This window comes from Saimiri boliviensis, chromosome 16 (assembly GCF_048565385.1).
Source record: "Saimiri boliviensis isolate mSaiBol1 chromosome 16, mSaiBol1.pri, whole genome shotgun sequence".
In the NCBI taxonomy this organism is placed as follows: domain Eukaryota; kingdom Metazoa; phylum Chordata; class Mammalia; order Primates; family Cebidae; genus Saimiri; species Saimiri boliviensis.
Window position 1 is genome coordinate 13,449,495 of NC_133464.1, and position 19,879 is coordinate 13,469,373.

Here is a 19,879-nt window from a genome sequence, read left to right on the forward strand (position 1 = left end):
TATTTCTGAACGCCTTAAAAAATATTTCAAACCAGCTTATGGTATTCTTAAACACAGACATTGATTTATTTTTATTCTTGACAGACATTTTTGATGTCTAAAAGTAGAAACAGTAGAAATGTTACCTTGCATTCTTGTTTTAGTCATTTGAAAAAAGCATTTCAAAGTATTGAACTGAGAGTTTATGAGTAAAACCCATAATTAAAATTATGAATTAAGAGTACATGTTTTACTAGAAGCTTTACAATTTAAATTTCAATTGTTGCTTTTATATAATAATAAAGGAGAAAATTATATGAAAACAAACTGCTGGGAAAATTTTTAAGTAAATATTTGATCAACAACTAATGTGTACCCAAGGTGGGCATTTAAAAAAACCCCACGGAAATAAATGCTACTTCTTGCTAGTGTTGTTTGAAAATAAACAAAGAAAATGCAATCAAAACAAAAACCATGGTCCATTCAAGCTCAAGAATATTTAACTAATGCTTTGTTGCCTCTTAAAGGATTTGTAGCTATTTCCCCATCTAAAAATAAATGACAATTAACTAAATCCAATTCTTTAAAACTATCTGGAATTAGGTAAAAAAATAATCTAATTTTTTCTGGTTTAATTACAGATTACATAATCCAATACTTGGCAACGTTATAAAACCCTAACTTTACCGTGTTGTTGGCTATACCAGGTTTGATGACTCTGGACACAACCACCATCCTTCCTCCCAACACCATTTATTTTACCTCAGCATAAACTCGACATTCAACTGCCCAGCCGTTGATGGGAATATCAGCTTGTTTGTGCCTGAGAGGGTAACCCTTAGCAACACGGATCATTTCTTGGACTAGGTCCAGGCCAGTAATGCATTCTGTGACAGGATGCTCAACCTGCAAGGCCAAGGTCTGCCAGTCAGGATGTGTAGAAAAAGGTAAATAAATAGAAATAAACAAGAAAAATTACAGAAGTTTTTGGGTAAAATGAGGTTAATTGTATGTGACATTTACTCATCTTTGACTAAAAAACTCTTGAGCTAGGGGAATAAAATGAAAGAATAAACAATACACAAATCATAAGAAAAACTAATGCCTAAAAGCATTTGTAAACTATCTGTATTATTTTTCTCAATTTTGATTTATTTGTGGTCCAACAATATTTAAGAATTTTAATTTTGAAACTAATTCTTAACCAAAAAACTATATAGTTATTTCACTGCAATCTTCGATGTGGCTGATAATTAACCTATTCTGCTACACTTAACATGGCATCTAGAGGGGCAGCTTATGATTTTCCAAAGCACTGGTCCACCCTAAATCTCACCTACTTGCATGCTTTCACTAACCTGTCCTGACAAGCAGCCAGATTAGCGTAATCTTGCATCAAGGCAGTGTAGCAGAAGGGAGCAGATGGATCCTTCAGGTTGCTTTCCCTCCACACTGACTTGGGTAATGCTTAGCGTGCACAATCACAAAACAGAGCCAGTGTGATCGCTCTGCTCTCTCAGCAAACTGCTGACAACTACTTGGACTGATGCTGTCATGCGAGTTCCTGACCTTCCACACTAACACATGACATATGTATGTACAAAAACACGGTACATGAACAGGGATACATGTTAATATAAACTTGGTCAATCACTTAGAAATTCTTAACCTTGAGTTAAAATGAAGCCACTTAAGTCACTGGAAAAGAGTGAATTATCTACCTTTCATCTAAAACCTTGAATAAGTTATGAGAATTTAAACAAAACTTTGGCCACATCTGCTGCTTTGATGCCATTTTTTTCCTATAAAAATTAAGTATGTTCTGAATGCACTTCACAATAGTTTCTTTATCATGACATGTCATAGTTCATACACTCTGACACAGGAAAAGGTCAGTGAACAAATGAATTATCTTCCCATCTTCAACTACACTAATTGAAGGACAGGACTTAGTCATTATAATAATCGTGAAGCTTACCATAAGCAGACAATGCCATAGTCTTAAAAAAAAAAAAAAGCTTTGTAAAAATAAACAGATGGCATCCATAATTAGCTTTGTGTGTGTTATGAGTTTGTTTATAGTCTCAACACTTTAAGACATTTTGACTTAATTTTAATGACAAATCATCACTAAAATAAGCATCTACCCTTCATAAAACAAATGTGACACTAAATAAAGATCTTATTAGGTAGTTTAAAATACATATTTTTGAAAACAAATTTTGATTTGTAAGAAACAAGACTCAATATAATATAATAAGAAAGTAAGTAGCATAAAACCCCTCTATATTACTAGAAACCAATTTCATATGAGAAAACATCTCAGTGCTCTACTCAAGAGGTGAACCTGGATGGGTGCGGTGGCTCACACCTGTAATACCAGCACTTTGGGAGGCAAGATGGGTGAATTACTTGAGGTCAGGAGTTTGAGAACAGCCTGATCAACATGATGAAACCCAGTCTCTACTAAAAATTAAAAAAAAAAAAAAAAATTAGTCGGGTGTGGTGGCATGCACCTGTAATCCCAGCTACTCAGGAGGCTGAGGCACAAGAATCACTTGAAGCTGGGAGGAGGTTGCAGTAAGCTGAGATCGCCCCAGCTGTGCTCCAGCTGGGGCAAAGAGCAAGACTCCAGCTTAAAAAAAAAAAGAGAGAGAGAGAGAGAGAGAGAGAGAGAGAGATACCTACTATGCACCAAGTGCTTTACATCAATACTATTCACACATCCCTGCCAGGTGAGCAGTAATTTTAAAAGTTAAGTAAACCATTCAATTTCCTCTTTCTATGACCAGTGCCTATATAAGTACATACTATACACAAGGCAAATAAATATATATTGAATGAAGAAACAGCAACTACAGAGTCACACCTATAGTAAGTGGTCAAGATGGAGCTGGAATTTATCTCACTACAGAGATGAAGTTATCTTCCTGACAGAAATGTATATTTAAAAAATGTATATATAAATGTATATGCAATGGCTATATAATTATGTATACATGTCTTTTAAAAAGCATATTACTATGAAGGTTTAAAGTTCCAAATTTATTATGAGGCTCTGCTTCAATTTTGAAGATGGAACTTTAACCGTGTAAAAAAAATAAGTACATCAGACCCACTTTGAATGGGTTCCAAAAGTGGACCCATTGTGTTCTAAACTTAGAGTCATATAACAGAACCATAACATTTTACAGTCTAAACTAGGGAGCTACTCAAGTAATTCAAATTAGAAACAACTAAGCAAGTAGCTAAACTAACAAGCTGCTGAAGGTAAAATTCTAAGAGAAATTTTTAAAAACATTTACCTTTTGATAAGTACCGTCTAAGTCCACAAAATGGTCTAACTTGCTTGAACTTTCCAGGTAAAAGAAATTAACTTCTTCAAAGTAAAACTTCGAGAAATTAACTTCTTTAAAGTAAAACTTATAATTTTAAACACTTTTGAAAGAAGTCCTTCAAAATACATAGAATTCCAAAGCTAATCCACAGGATACGAAACATTTCCTTTAGACTACGTTATTATCAGAAATCTTCTAAGCACAACATTGCTTAAATAATCACAAATATCTCCCTATTCCCAAGTACTCAGCAATGGTTTCTCTCTGCAAGTTAAGCTCAATACTTAAGTGACAGAACAGGATTATACAAAGGAACAAAAGGACAGACTGACGGAAGGAAGGGAGGAAGGGAGGGAAGAAGATGGTTAACTTGACCAAAAGGTTATAAAAAAATTTTTTTAAGTCAAAAATTGGTGTCTGGTAAACCAACAAGTTCATCTTGTCCCACTTAGAGGCAAAATGTAAGTACAGAAGTCTGATGCTAATAAGCATCTGCTGTGAGGGTTATTATGTGGGGGGAAAAGGTTTCTGTGTCACTTCTATTTGGAAAACACCAGGTTAATCTGAGTTCAACAGATTTTTTAGGAAAGACTCTTGTCATTAGCATGTCCATATGCCCTGTGACTCTCCAAGAGAAGGGCCCTGTGTAGCACTTCCTCTTCCTTTTGCAAAGTACCTTTATGAGTTGCCAAGTCCATGGGACACACTTTTGAAAACAATGCCTTAAAAACATTCAACATACAAAATGGAATTCCCTTATTGTGACTCCATCCTCACCACACAAGTATTTGAGAACCTGGCTTCATATGTTTTCCTACCCAACAGCAATGTGCTCATTCTAAGAAGCACACAATCAGGAATCCACCAGATAGCACTGTTTTGCATTGTTGATTAACATTTAGCATGTGAATATATAAATCTTGGGATTTAGTAAGCAAGAGTAAGCCCAAACCCACCAGCGCCCCAAAAAATCACACTCACAAAAAAGGTGAGGTCCTACCAAGTTATAATACCTGAATCCTCAAAGACAAATTTCTTGTTAGGATATATTCATCAAGGTAGTGCCACACTGCAGAATCTAACAGTTGTTGATAAATTCATTTGTATTGGTTATATCCCTAGCTCACCGTTAATCTTTTGTTTAAACAGGTATAAAAAATTATCAAATGCCATATTATAGGACATCACCATACCTCATAATATCTCATGCCATAATCATCCTCATGGACTAGAATAAATATATTTAGATCCATCCACTTAAGCTAGGCAGTAAATATCAGCTGGCTTTTTATAGGTCTATTTGCTATTTTAATTTAATTTTGTCTTCTTACTCACCATCAAGCTGTCATTATTAGCATTGTCTAATACCTCTTACCACTCCCTCTCACTCATCTGTTGCTTCAAAGTTATTTCCCAAAGTATAACTAAGCTTGTCAAATGCAACTGTGAGGTAAATTAGGTTTTCTTTATCTCTGAGTGTTTCACGTATCTCATTTCAGTAGCAGAATAAGCTTAGGAAAACTAAATCTCTTTGGCACTGTGTTGTTATCTACCTCATGATTCTGAAAATCATAATAATAAACTCTGACACTGCCAATGTCATCTTTAGCCTACTCCTCATTAAATACAAACTAGGAAGTATGCTAAAGCTAGTGAGTGAAAGTATGCTTTGCTATTTACAGAGTCTCAAGTAACTCCCTATGTGATACTTTATTAAGGACAAAAGGAAAAACAGAAAATCTACAGCGTAGAAATGCCAGAGACACTGTCTTAACCAAGCCAACATCACCAATAATGGGATAAAGTGACACTTCATGCTGCCAACATGGTGCTCATAGATGAACAGAGTCATTTCTGTGGTATTCCTGCCCAGAATGCAAAGGCTGACTCTAGTACACAAGAAAAGAGGCAAACTAAAACGAGTGACATTTTATAAAATAAATGGTTTATGCTCTTAAAAAATGTTAAGATCACAAATCACCAAATGACGAATTCTCTCCAGATTGAGCGAGAATAGAGATATAACAGCTAAATGCTATGTAGGATGCTGAACTAGAGTTTTTTTTTTTCTTTTACCACAAAAGGCATTAATGAGGCAACAGGGGAAATTTAAATATCGTCCTAAATTAGATGATAGTAATATGTTAATATTCAAATCCTGGTTTTGATTATGGTGCTAGAGTTATATAAGAAAATGTACTTGTTTTTAGGAAGTACAGACATATTTAGGAGTAAAGAGGCACCAGGTCTGAAACACTCTGAAAGGTTTCTAGTAAATACAGATATAGATAGAAAGATAAAGCTAATGTGGTAAATATGAGCAAAGTATATTCAGAAATTACCTGTAATATTTTTTACAACTTTTCTGTGAGTCTGAAATCCTTTCAAAATTTAAAGTTAGGAAAAATATGGCAGAGTGGTGGCTCACCCCTATAATCCCAGCATTCTGGGAGGACGACATAGGTAGATCTCTTGAGCCCAGGAGTTTGAGAGCAGACTGGGCAACATGGCAAAACCCTGTCTCTATTTAAAACACATACACACACACACACACACACACACACACACACACAACAATCAGCCAGGCATGGTGACACATGCCTGTAGTCCCAACTAATTGGGAGGCTGAGATGGAAGAATCACCTGAGCCCAGAAAGTCGAGGCTGCAATGAGCCAAGATGGAGCCACTTTACTCCAGCCTGGGAGATGGGAGTTAGACCCTGCCTAAAATAATAATAATAATAAAAAAGTTAATAAAAATTAAAATGTCCCTAGAAAGACTTGTTTCTCATATTATAAAACACTATTAAAAATAAAGACATCTGGCTTGATCAACATTCTTGTCAGAATCCTCCCACTATGTTAAATAAAATAGTTATACAATAGCAGATAATTTCTGCAATTTGTTTCCTCTGATCTAAACTTTTAAATATCATACTGTGATATTTACCTAATAATTCCTAAAACATTCAGGATCAGTAAATGAATAACAGACAAGTCGTCCTGAAAGCAAGCAGGATTCAAGCAAATTTTAATTATCTGAGTTGACTTGAAATTAAAATTAAAACTCAGTAAAGTCTAAAATAAGGAAAAGTCACAACACGTAAAAAGAAGACAGAAGGATGCAGTGTGTGTTAACTTGGCCATTGTAAGAAGGAGGCTGATGAGAAGTATTAAAAAATTCCTTGAACAGTGGGATATTTGCAGCTGTAATTGTTTGGCAGCTGGTAAATAGTGGCCCAGCTGCTTAATCAAAGCGGAAACTGCCCCTAAAAGTGTAAGACCCACCACACATAAATACAACTGACATCAGTGTGGCACTTTGAAATTTACAAAACCCTTTCTCACATACACAAACTTGTTCAATACATCACTGTCATTTAATAGAGAAGGCATAGGAGATTGCTCTCAAGATGGTGTGGTGAGAGAATGGTGAAATTTTTTGTTATAGAAATAATGTTCTTTTAAATTAACACAATTTTCAGTGACATTTTATTCAATATATCCAGTCTAAACTGACAGATAATACAAATCTTGTTTTTTGAAAGCTATCTTTTGTAAGCAAAACTTGCTGGATTCAACTTAGCAAAGTAGTTTAGGTATGATTACCCATTGAAATATGAGGAAACTGTCCATTACATAAAATTCAGTTTCATAATGGTGTTTGGCATAATAGGCTTCTGTCTTTGTAGTCTGTTGCTATTCCAGCCTGAAGGGATGGCCAATGCCATTATTTTTGGTTCTGCTCTGTCTGTTCAGAAAGATTCTGCTCTTTCTGTTCAGAGAACGGAATCTACATGTACCTATTAAAATTCTGAAGCTCTACCTCCTGAGAATACAGGATCTAAGGTTATCAGATTTTGATCCACAGCACTCATGTATAAAAAAGCATATTGGGAAATAGGCCCCAACACATTACTCTTATAAACTCACCTTGGAAATAATGGTTATATACAAGAGTGACCATGAAAACTGAAGAGATTCTATTATAGGGCTCCCTGGTAACCCCAAGAATAATAATCACAGGAAGAAATGATAAGGAAATTGTTATGGGCTGAATTGCATCCCCTCCAAATTCATACGTTTCAGTCCTACCCCTACTACCGCAGAATGTGACTGTATTTGGAGACATGATCTTTAAAGAAGTGATCAGGTTAAAATGAGATCATCACAGTGGGCCCTAACCCAACATGACTGGTATCCTCAAAAAAGAGAAGATCAGGACCCAGACAACACATGGCTCAGAGGAGAGACCACAGGAAGACACAGGGAGAGGATGGTCACCCACAGCAATGAGAGAGGTCTCCAAAAGAAACCGACCCTGTTGGCCCCTGGATTTTGGACTTCTGGCCTCCAGAACTGTGAGAAAACAAATTTTTGTTGTTTCAGCCACCCCAGTGTATGATACTTTGTTATGGCAGCCCTAGCAAACTAATACAAAGATTTATTTAAAAAGTTAAACATAGATAAAAAGAGTACAGAACTCATACAGCAAGATCATTTATAATATGCTTTAAAACAAAACCCCAGTCGTAAGTGCCTGGAAAGCTTCCCTATACATAAGTGTCTACCAAAAACTTTCCTTCAACTTTCTACTTAAGGCTCAGTAAGTAAGAAGGGAGGACATAATACATCCTACCTTCTATCCTCAGTTTCCCAGCACAAAATATGACAAAACATGCCAATTCTGGCTTACTGTAACCAGTCTAAGAGCCCTGGCCTCTATCACTTTAAATACCATCAAAAAGGTCAGCATTTGCCCATATCCAAGAGAGAAATTTTAAAATTAGTTAGAAATCCTGTTCCCAATAATTTCTCCTCATTCTCTCAAATACTTTAACTCCATTAAAGACCAAAATCTTTGTCTGGCAGGTCCAGAAACAGTTTTTAAATCTAAAAAATTTTTTAAATCTAAAATTAGAATATGGTATTTGCTCAATTATAGTCAATTGTTATAAACCAGAATTTATTTGTAATAATTACTAATTTTTAAACAAATGCAACAGCAAAGGGCAAAATGAAGTTGCAAGAAAAAAAAAATTTCTAAAATCCTCTGGAATATAAAGCTTCCCTGTGATGCAGAATTCTCTGATGAGATTCGAGTACATGGCCTTCAAAGCATTTCAACAATTCTACTGTACCTTTCCTTCCATAAAGTAGATTCGTCCTTCACTGTATCAATCAGTATAAGCAACTAACTAAGGTCTAACTAAAGTGGGACAGTTTACCTCTCTGTTCTCAAAGACATGTACAGTCAACTGATCATGTTTGGACATTTAATTACTTATTATAAAAATTTTATTCATTTCTATTTGGGAATTGCTTTTCTAAAAAACTAAAAACTAAAACAATCTAGCCTTTGGAAATTAATAATTACACACACACACACAAACACACACACACACACACACACACGGAAAGGTATATTCAAGGGTCCTAATATTAATCTCAGCACAAAGGCCTAAGCAATGTAGTAAATGCTTTTCTCTATCAGCTCCATTTTAGGAAGAAAGATTTCAGTTTCCATTTTCCTCACAGACTCTTCTTACACAAACACCCTTATAACAGAAGGAGATCTCTTTTTAAAATGGTTAATATTTCTAATATGTTTGTTCAGATATGACAATAATTTTGCAGTTAACTGACAAAAGAATTAGAGAAAGTTATTATTTAATATGTGGATAAGTCTGCCATCTCTTCAGATGTCTACTGACAGGCTTTATATTAATGATAATAGTCATAGCAGTAATGTTAATGACAATAGCAATAGTAAAAATGTTAACCAGTATTTAATAAACAGCATGCAAGTGTTATGGATAAGACGCAGCAGAAAGAATGTGTGCTCAGTATAAACCAAGTACTATTTTGAATATTTAAACTATATTAATTTATTTAATCCTGACAATCCTATACAGCAAATGCTATAATTAATGTCATTTTACTAATGAGGAAATCAAAACACATAGAAGTTAAGGAACTGGCTTACTGTCACACAGCTAAGAAGGGAGAGCACTAGAATTTATTTGCTTGGAGTGAAAATAGTTAAGTGTTTGCAACTAACAAAACGATTAAATGAGTTCTCCATTAGTCAGCTACAGTTGTTCTGAACCATTTTACAATTTAGAATCTCACTGAATTTCTCCCTAAAAAAATACGTATCTGACTTCAGAGGGTTCACAGACTCCCCTAAAGCTCAGGAGAGATCCAGGTTAGCTACTCCTGCTCTGGGAAGCTGTCAAAACCAACCCGGCTCACACCTCTCCACCCCAGACTCCATGCTATCTCCTCCAGGGTTGCTAAGCAGCTGAGGACATGGGAAGCACCAAGATCTAGGGAGAAGATGAAAGCCAAGAACTGGGAACAGGCTCTTCTCCCTCTCTAGATGAATGAAAACTGGAGACTAGCTTTAGAGAAATCTAGGGAAGAATGTCAAATGAATACATCATGGAGAAAGCCTGGCCTGCAAAGAGCCATGGACCCTGGGGAGAAAGTCCAAATGGGGAGAAAGCTCCAGACGGATCCACGGTCTCTTTGCCAAGGAATCCAAGTAGTCAATAAAAGTTAGCTCAATTCTGTCCTTGAGATGAGAATGTTAGGAGACACACACTCTTTCAGGCCTCTGAAGTAGATATGGTTGTGTCTTCAATCATTTGAAGGGCTACTGTCACTTGGAATATTTCAAGAAGCAGAACTCAGTACTGATAACCCCCAAACAACCACAGCAAAACCACAGCAGGGGGATTACCAGCACAAGAAAGAAAAAAACATTAAGAATAATGACTACATAGGCCAAGTGAAATAGAGCTACTGAAGGACAGGGGAGGATACAACTTAATCCAAAAAGTAGTAAAGCCACTTAAAAACTTCAAGAGCAGCAATGCACATATGTGCATGTGCCCACACATCCCCTGAGTCCTCCTTCTGTCTCCCCAGGAAATTGGTTCCAGGACCCCTGTGGACACCAAAATCTACAGATGCTCAGATTCCTGATATAAAGTAACATGGTATTTGCATCTAACCTATGCATATCATCCTGTACACTTTTCTTTTTTTTAAGAAATGGGTCTTGCTCTGTCACCCCAGCTGCAGTGCAGTGAGTGACATGATCATGGCTCATTGCAGCACTGATCTTCTGGGCTCAAATAATCCTCTTGCCTCAGCCTTTAAAAGTGCTGGGACTATAGGCATGAGCCGTAGTATCCAGTCCTTCTCATATACTTTAAATCATCTCTAGATTACTTGTAGTAATACAATGTAAATGCTATGTAAACTGTTGTTATACTATATCATGCTTTTATTTGTATTTTTTAATTGTTAAATTGATCTTTTTTATTTTTTTAATTTTTAAGTCACAGTTGGTTGAATCCACGGATGCAGAACTCGTAGGTAAAGAGGGCTAACTGTAATCACAATTAGAATTTCTGAGGTAAAATAATGTGATTTCCCAATTGCACAATTTAGTCAGTTACTCAAAGGAGAGGATAATCACTGTTGCAACCTAAATTAGTAACCTGAAAGATCAATAAAGAAATAATATCAAGAGACATAGCATAAATATAAAATGACAGTCATCACAAGAGAAATATACCCAGTAGACCTAACTTGCAAACACCAGAAATTCCACAAGCAGGAGAAAATTGCTGAGGGCAGGAAATCGTTAAATAACAGAAGAAACTTCCTCTGAAATGAAGCAATACTTAAACCTGAACACTGAAAAATGGCAAGGGCTAAAAGGCAGGGTTAATGTATACAAACACACATCAAGGCATATCCTGTTTGGAAAAAAGTCCCTGAATTCCAATGATTAAAAGAATATTAGAGCCAGGTACAATGGCTCCTGCCTGTAATCCAAGCACTGGGAGGCCAAGCTTAGAGGATCACTTGAGACCAGGAGTTTGAGACCAGCCTGGGCAACAAAGTGAGACCTCATCTCTACAAAAACATTAAAAAATATGCCAGGTGTGGCTGTGGGTACCTATGGTCCCAGCTACTTGGGAGGCTGAGGCAGGAGGACTGCTTGAGAACAGAAGGTCGAGGCTGCCGTGAGCCAGGTTCAGGCCACTGCACTCTAGCCTGGGTGACAGGATGAGCTACTGTCTCAAGAAAAGAGAAAGAAAGAGAGAGAGAGAGAGAGACAGAGAGAGACAGAGAGAGACAGAGAGAGACAGAGAGAGAAAATTGGGTAAACTTTCAGACAACAAGACTACATTATATATAATTGAAAAAAAATCAGAATGACACCAGATATACTAGAAGCTAGAACACAGCTGAAATTCATATACTCCTGAAAAACAAGAACTGAAACTCAATCCTGAGCAAGAATCCTGCACTCAATCAAAACAGTATTCCGCTTTCAGGGCTAAATAAACATAGCTGAGGACGTGACATTTCAGAGCATATGAATTCCACATAGTCTAATGAAGAAATTTCACGAAAAAATGTGCTACACAAATGAAACTAGGGCAGAAATCTCAAAAAAGAAAGATGAAGAAATAGCAAATAATGGAAGATGTATCTGGGCTGTATATATAGGAGCTAAAAAAGGTATTTGGAAACAGAAGAGATAAACTACAGGAGAAAGTCAAAAATAGCTGAGACATATAAAAGTATCTTAGCAAATCTTCAGTGTTGGAAAATTGAGGGAACTAGTTACCATCTTTATAAATGACAGAGAAAACATCTGTCTGAATAGAAGAATAAACATAAATAAAATTTTAAAGGATAACCAGAATTTCCAAATTATCAATGGGAAACAAAAGGGATAATGAGCAATTATTTCAAGCAACAAACAGAAAATGAAAAACGAAATGGAAAACAGGAAAAAAAACATTTTAAATATAAGACAAAATAAATAAAATCAAGCATTTAAAATGGGAAGAACTAAATTTTCCCACTTAAAAAAATGTTGGATTAGGTTCTTAGAAAATATTTTCAGGCTGGGTACCAGTAGCTCACTTCTGTAATCTCAGCCCTTTCAGAGGCCAAGACAGGAGGAGCCCTTGAGCCCAAGAGTTCTAGACCAGCCTGGGCAATATGTTGAGACCCCATCTATACAAATACACATACATATAATTTTTTCTAAATTCAGAAAAGAAAACAACTAACAAAGAAGGCTCTAAAATAAAGGACCACACAAAAAAGGAGGAGACAATATGACATGAGTCTAAGTCAGATTTGAGATTAAACATTTAAACAAGATAAACATTCAGGCAAGAAAAAAGGCACATAATTCATGTACAAGAGTTATAAACCTACATACATCAAATTATACCGTACATAAATATGTAAAAATATGCATTATTAGGAATGCAGGGAAAACTTAAAGACATATACCTAAGGATAACATGAAATTATATTATGTCTGGTATCTCCAGCTAAGAGAGGAACAACTGAGGAAAAGGCGGCATACCTGAAACAACACTGGGAAGTAAATAGGAAGCTGGCTCTGATTCCTGGGGCTCTACCCTACCACTCTTGCTATTATGACGTACTTACGTATGTGTGAAAATTACAATGAGGAAAAGAAAGTGAAACAGACAGACACATGGGTGGAGGCGGGAAGAGAAGGAAGGAGGAAGGGAATGCAAAGAGGGGGAAAAGGAAAGGAAAGAAGAAAGAGCCAAAGAAAGAAAGAAATGCAAAGATGTCTTGGATAAAAAGATTTTTGGGGGCACTGAACCTATTCTGTGTGATACGATAATGGTAGACACATCTGTCCAAACTCAGACCGTATAATACAAAAAGTAACCCTAGTGTAAACTACAGACTTTAGTTAAAAACAATCTATCGCCAGGTGCCCTGGCACAGGGCTATAACCCCAGCACCTAGTGAGACAGAGGGCCCTAAGAGTTCGAGACCAGCCTAGCCAACATGCTGAAACGCCGTTTCTACAAAAACTACAAAAATTAGCCAGGCATGGTGACGCATGCCTGTAGTCCCAGCTACCTGAAAGGCTAGGGTGGCAGGATCACCTGAATCCAGAAGTTCAGGGATGCAGTGAGCTAGGATTTCACTGCACTCAAGCCTGGATGGCAGAGTAAGACCCCTCCGCTAAAAAAACAAACAAACAAAAGACCCACAATGCTCATCGACATTGGCTCATGGGATGTCACAAATGTACCACACTAATGTGAGATGCTAAGTAGGGAAATGAGTGGGGTGAGTGAGGGGCATATGAGAACTCTCTGTACTTAACACTCATTTTCCATAAACCCAAAACTGCTCTAACAAATAAAGTTAGTTTTTAAAATTATGATGAAAAACTCTACCTATCTCTTAATCAAATAGATTCAATTTTTAAAGGGAAAGAAAAAGGAGAAAAGATATACAGAGAAATTGAATAAAACTAGTCTTAAATTTTAATAGATGATATTCCCTCATAAAATTCTGAAGGTCAACCACAGAAAGATGTTTAAAGTCCTACAACTGTGAAGGATACCAGTATCAAATGATTTGCATCTGAGTTCTAATTTCAGATATGAGGGTAAACTTACTACCTATCTAAGAATTCAAACACAGTACCCACAGATATGTCTAAAAAATAAATTCTTGATTTAAAAAAAAAAAAACCCTAACTTTGTATAAAATGAATCGAAATAAAGAACTCACTAATCATGAAGCTATGGTAAGATGCTGACAGTAACCATAGGAAGTAAAATACCCAAGTCAGATGAAACCTCCAGGAGAGCCATGCCTACAGAAAAGAAAGTAAATGCTGCAGCCACATAAAACTCACAATAAAACTAGCAAAAATGAAGAGTCAGGGAGTAAAGACAGCAGGATTAAATCAAAGTATGCCAATTTCCATTACTTTTGTAAAAGAGAAACATTATACTGTTTCAAAATGAAATATGAAGAAAAATGACAAAAATATAAATGTTTTTCATAATCATTTTTCTTATTAAGAACATATTTTAGTTCCATGTCATGGAGGGGGAGAACATATTTAAGGAATTAATGTATCTGTGAAAAGTTATAAACATTTATCTAATAGTCCAGCAAGTCCATCATCCTAATTTCTTTTTCTTCAGTTAAATATAAATATAATAAGCTAATCTATAAGCTATTTTTCATATGGAATAATAAAAGTAATGAGAAAGGAATAGTTCTACTAGATAATGTACTATAATCTATAGCTATAATACCCAAACCAGTGTGGTGCTAGAAGATGAATAAGCAGAAAAATGTTAAAAAGGGAGTGTGAAGTAATACGTCTGCAAACATCTGAGATTTCAGTATATAATGTAGGTAGCACTTCTAATTATTACAGAAAAGGCTGATTATTCAATAATTGTTGGAACAATCAGGTAGCCATTGGAAAATAAATGTTTACTCACAGAACATCTTCGCCCTGTTCCTCATACCCTACTTCCCCATGGGGTAATGTAGTTAATGAGGAAAGCTCAGACTATTAACTCAGACCTTGCAGAAGAGTTGCTGGCATATCTGCCCCTCCTCAACTTTCAGTGGTGGGAATAGGGAGGGTGAGAGGGTAATGTGGAGAGGCAGCACAACTCTATGGGGAGAGGTGGGGAAGGTCTCTGTTTTACCAGCCTGGGCTGTCAACAAAATGGCTCCAAGGGCTCTACCTTTAGGGTTGCTACCCCTGAATCCAGCTGCCAGGGTCTTTGCTCAGAAAGCACCTGCCCTTTAGACCTATGAAAATATTCACAAAGCCACTGCTTTCTGACAATATCACAAAGGACTAACTTTCCCCCCAAATAAACAAACACCTACACATCAATAAGAAAGCCTAAAGGGCAAAGGATCTAATAGTCAATTCACAGAAAAGGAAACATGAATTAATCTATAAAGAAAAATTCAACCTTACTCATGATAAATAATGAAAACAATATACAATTTTTCACTATCATATGAAGATCAAAAGGCAAAAAAACACTTTTGGCCAGGGAAAGAAGGAACAAGCTCTCCTGTAAGAGGTAAGCTGACAATATTTAACTAATTTATAAGAGCACATATATTCTATTCCCAGCAATTCTACTTCTGCACGTACAAAATGGATATAAAGGGTCATTCATAACTGCATTATTGAGATAGCAAAAGAATGGAAAAATTCTCAGTAGAAATCTGGTGAAATTAAATAACTGTTACATCCCCATAACAGCGTATTAAAAGTCATTAAAATGAAAAAGACAATGCTTTAAATCAGGAATGGAATGCTCCCAAATTAACTTGTTGAAAAAACAAAGGTTGCTTCAACAGAGGAAAAACAATTGGCTATGATAAGTGTGATATGGAGAGTAACTTTTCCATTGTAGACTCTTATAAACCACTAGATATTTTTTAAACCAATTATGAGTATTACCACTCAATAAAATAAGAAATTAAAATTATCTCAGCAAATTACATATATAGTATGTATCATCCTTAGAGGACATGCTCCTAGGTCCCCAGCAAATGCCCAAAACTATGGATAGTATAGAATGATTGCTGTCAATTACAACACTTTTTTTTTTTTTTTTTCTTTTTGAGATGGAGCTTTGCTCTTGTTGCCCAGGCTGGAGTGCAATGGCATGATCTCAGCTCACTGCAACCTCCGCCTCCCAGGTTCAAGTGATACTCCTGCCTCAGCCTCTCGAGTAGCTTAAAGGCATGCGCCACCACACCCAGCTAATTTTGTATTATTTTTAGTAGAGACAAGGTTTTCAAATGTTGGTCAGGCTAGTCTTGAACTCCCGACCTCAGGTGACCCGCCCATCTCAGCCTCCCAAAGTGCTGGAATGATAGGCATGAGCCACTATGCCCGGCCATAGAACACTTTTCTATTCATGTCTTACACACACAAATTTAATGTCTTTTCCATCTTAACTAAGCACTTATCATGCACTGTAGCCATAACTTTTGAAGTCTGACTTTTGACAGCAAAACTAACACAAACTTCTTTTCCTTCTTCACAATGCCACTGATAGAAGATTCATCCTTAACACAGATCTTAGCAACTTCAGCACATGACTTTTTTTCTTTTCTTGTAAGTCTAGAACTTTCACCTTGTCACTTAAAGGAAGCACTTTATGGCTTCTCTTTGGCATATCTGAATTCCCAGCAACAGTACTCTTTGCGTGCTAGAGCCATTATTATATAAAGTAAAAGAGATTTGAATATAAGCACTGAAATGTCATACAGTCAATCTGATCACCGATGCAGCTTCCTCCCCTGCATTTTTTTTTCAGAGACAGGGTGTCCCTCTGTCCAGACTGGAGTGCAGTGGCATCGTCATGTCTCACTGCAGTGAGGTGGCTTCTAAGTGACTCACCGACAGGGACTGTCTACAGCATAGAGATACTGGACAAAGAGAAGATCCATGTTCCAGGCAGGATGGAGCAGGAGGGTGTGAGATTTCATCATGCTACTCAGGATAGTCCACAATCTAAGACTTATGAATTGTTTATTTCTAAAGTTTTCCATTTAATATATTTGGAATGAGGTAGACTGAGGGTAGCTGAAACTTCGGAAAAGAAAACTGTGGATAAGGGGGATTACTGGAATACACTTCAATAAAATAGCATTTTTACAAAATCCTAGTTCCCATAGAGTATTTATCTAGCTGTCCATCTTTCAAATATGGAGAGAGGTAAGATGAGGGAGAAATATGGTGAGAGTGCAGAGGCAGGTGTGTGTGGTTGTGTGGGTGGATACGTGGCTCAGTGTTCATTATGAGAGGAGAACAGAAACCATTCCAAGCATGGGAGTGGCATGATCCAAGGCACACAGAAGTCAAACTAAAAGGCACCTTCAGGGAAAAGAGAGGAGTCTGTCGTAATTCACATACAGAGACTGGCACTGGCAAGAAACAGGACTCTGAGGGAAAAATCAGGGCCACAAAAAAAACTTGTATTGTGATGCAAAAGCATTTAAACTTTGTCTTTCAGCAACAGAAAACCAGTGACTTTAAAAAATAAAGCCAATATATGTGAGGATATCATAGATAATGCAAATTACATAAACTGTGACCAGACTGAGAACAAACCAGTCAACTGAACCAGCTATTAATGCACAAAATGTGGTGACTTTCTTAGTGCTACATCTCTTTATAGAGAAACAGTATTGTCACTGCAAATTTCATTCTTAAGGAAATTTATAACATGAAGACGGATTTCTGCTACAAAAAAAACAAAAAAAAAACCAAAAAACAGCACAGTTCTGAAGCTGGAAAAAGTAAAAGTTCAATCAGGAAATTTCAAAGAATAAAAAAAGAACAAAGAAAATTATAGCCCTCTAGCTCAAAATGAAACACTAATTAGAGATAACATATATCTTGGGAGATAGAGAATTTGGTGAAAGTGCCTTGTGTATTATAATTTAAGGATAGTAAAGAAATTTGAAAGAAAATCTTTTATTAAAAGAACATGTGGATTGTTTAAAGAGTATCAGAAAGAAATCTTTGGAATATGTAAGAATGGTTTTCTGAATACATATGAAGTCCAAGACTCTTTGTTCATCCTCCCATTCAGTTATATCCTCCATATCAAATACCCCCATCACACAGATGCATTCTAAAAAATTAAAATTAATTTATTCTGGTAACTGATAGGATCAGTCACTGGAAGTAAGCAGAGGAGAGAAAAACATATGATTAAATATTAAATGGGAGACAAATGATGCAAAGTATGATCTTAAATATCATAGAATGCTACTTAAACAGCATTTTTAACAGCATTAGGTACTATCAGAGCTCTGTTTGTGAACAAGAGCTCTAATCAATCAGAGACCTTGGGACATGTGCTAAATGCAGGCATTAGTGAAATATTTTCCTGCAGTGTGGGGTCCAGTCCCTTGGTGAGAAGTGGGGCAATTTCAGGTCAAACATGCACATGATTCTCTATAGTACTGATTCACATCATTATGAATCAATTCACAATTTTTGTCATATGACAAAAACTTTGTGAACTTGATTTTTTCCCTGAAATATTTTTACAGTTTTTTTAGGGTATAGAATATAATTTCCTAGTACTTACAGAGTCTTGACCAACTGCATAGAATTATTTGATAAAAATATCAACTACAGGCTGGGCATGGTGGCTCACGCCTATAATCCCAGCACTTTGGGAGGGTAAGGCAGGCAGATCACCTGAGATTGAGAGTTCAATTGAGAGCCTGACCAACATGGAGAAACCCCGTCTCTACTAAAAATACAAAATTAGTCAAGTGTGGTGGTGTACATCTGTAATCCCAGCTACTCGGGAGGCTGAGGCAGGAGAATCACTTAAACTTGGGAAGTGGAGGTTGTGGTGAGCCAAGATCGCACCACTGCACTCCAGCCTGGGCAACAAGAGTGAAACTCTGTCTCAAAAACAAACAAAAAAATATATATCAACTATCAGGTCTTTTGCCAGAAACGACCATGGTACAAACTTGAACAAACTTACAGGCTGAGATAAATGAGCCAGAAACAAATGGAAAAAAAAGATACCACAAGAACACAGTAACAAACTCCCCTAAGAAGAAAGACACCATTTGATAATTCCATAAATACTGGTAAGTACCTCAATTAAACAGTCTTGTATCTCTTGCGTCTGGAATAAAATACAAATGTTTTGTGGTCATCTCAAATTGTCTTCAGAATCAAATAACAAGCTATTATTCTCATTATGGCAAAATAAAGTCTTCATTTTAACCAAAAACATGATTTTCCAACTAATTATCTAATTAGATATACTTAGTTATAAAGATACATTTTAATCAAAATCAAATTAATCTTCAAAAGGCAAAATTCTGTCACTTCTAAAGCTATTCACAAAATAAAATATAGGCTACAAAGTGATTTCAAAGGAAGTACGAGTTTTGAGCAACAACTGCTGAGTTACTATCTACAAAAATGCTACAAGTATTCACAATATTGGTCTCAAAATGCATCGAGGTAGATCGCTTCTGCCATACCTAATGAAAATCAGCCCCATTATTTGATAGTTGTACTTTACAATGTAAAGACAGCAATGTTTTGGTGATTATTCATGTGAAAATGATGAACAAGCACTCAACTTTCCCTCCAAACTTCTCCAAGGGTACACTCTTATACTGCAGAATAGGTTAAAAACCCTGTTCCCGTACTCCCTTTCAGCTGACGTTTTCATGTGACTGCATGCGGTTCTGGATCTGTCAATCAAGTGCATATGCATGAGATTTGGAAAGGAAAAGTGAGGTAGCAGTGAGGCATTCCACTGTCTGCTTACTACTTTTGGGGGGTGTTGAGAGACAGGACAGGAACCTACTTAATCTACAGGCATAGTGTACCTCTAAAGCCATCAGCTTGGAACTTGTGCTTACTGAGGACTAGAAAACAATTGGTGGGGAATGGGAAATGGGGGAGGTCTTCTTAAAAACATTACAGGGTAAGAATATAGGAAGGAATCAGCCAAAACCAAGAAGATACAAACCCAGATTTGTAAACCCAACACTCAACACCATTTTTGCCCTAAAGGCATTTGCCATTCCAGGAAAAAAGGACTATGAATATAAGCTATACTTTTAGTGGCATCAAGAAATCAGAAGCATAACCATGAAGATAGGAGGCCACCAAAAATATCAATTTATCAAAGAACCCT

At 36.4% G+C, this 19,879-nt stretch overlaps 1 protein-coding gene across 7 annotated transcripts in view; it reads right to left on the bottom strand.

Annotated features, from left to right (window-relative positions):
• PCCA (propionyl-CoA carboxylase subunit alpha) overlaps positions 1 to 19,879 on the bottom strand; it is a 445,241-nt gene that overhangs the window by 240,492 nt on the left and 184,870 nt on the right. For all 7 annotated transcript variants that reach the window (XR_012514288.1, XR_012514289.1, XR_012514290.1 and 4 more), the window contains one exon: positions 742 to 885. Coding sequence is in view for 4 of the 7 variants with exons in the window: in XM_003928223.3 (XP_003928272.1) it covers positions 742 to 885 (144 nt within the window). In the remaining 3 variants the exon portion in view is untranslated. The remainder of the gene's footprint in view (positions 1 to 741; positions 886 to 19,879) is intronic.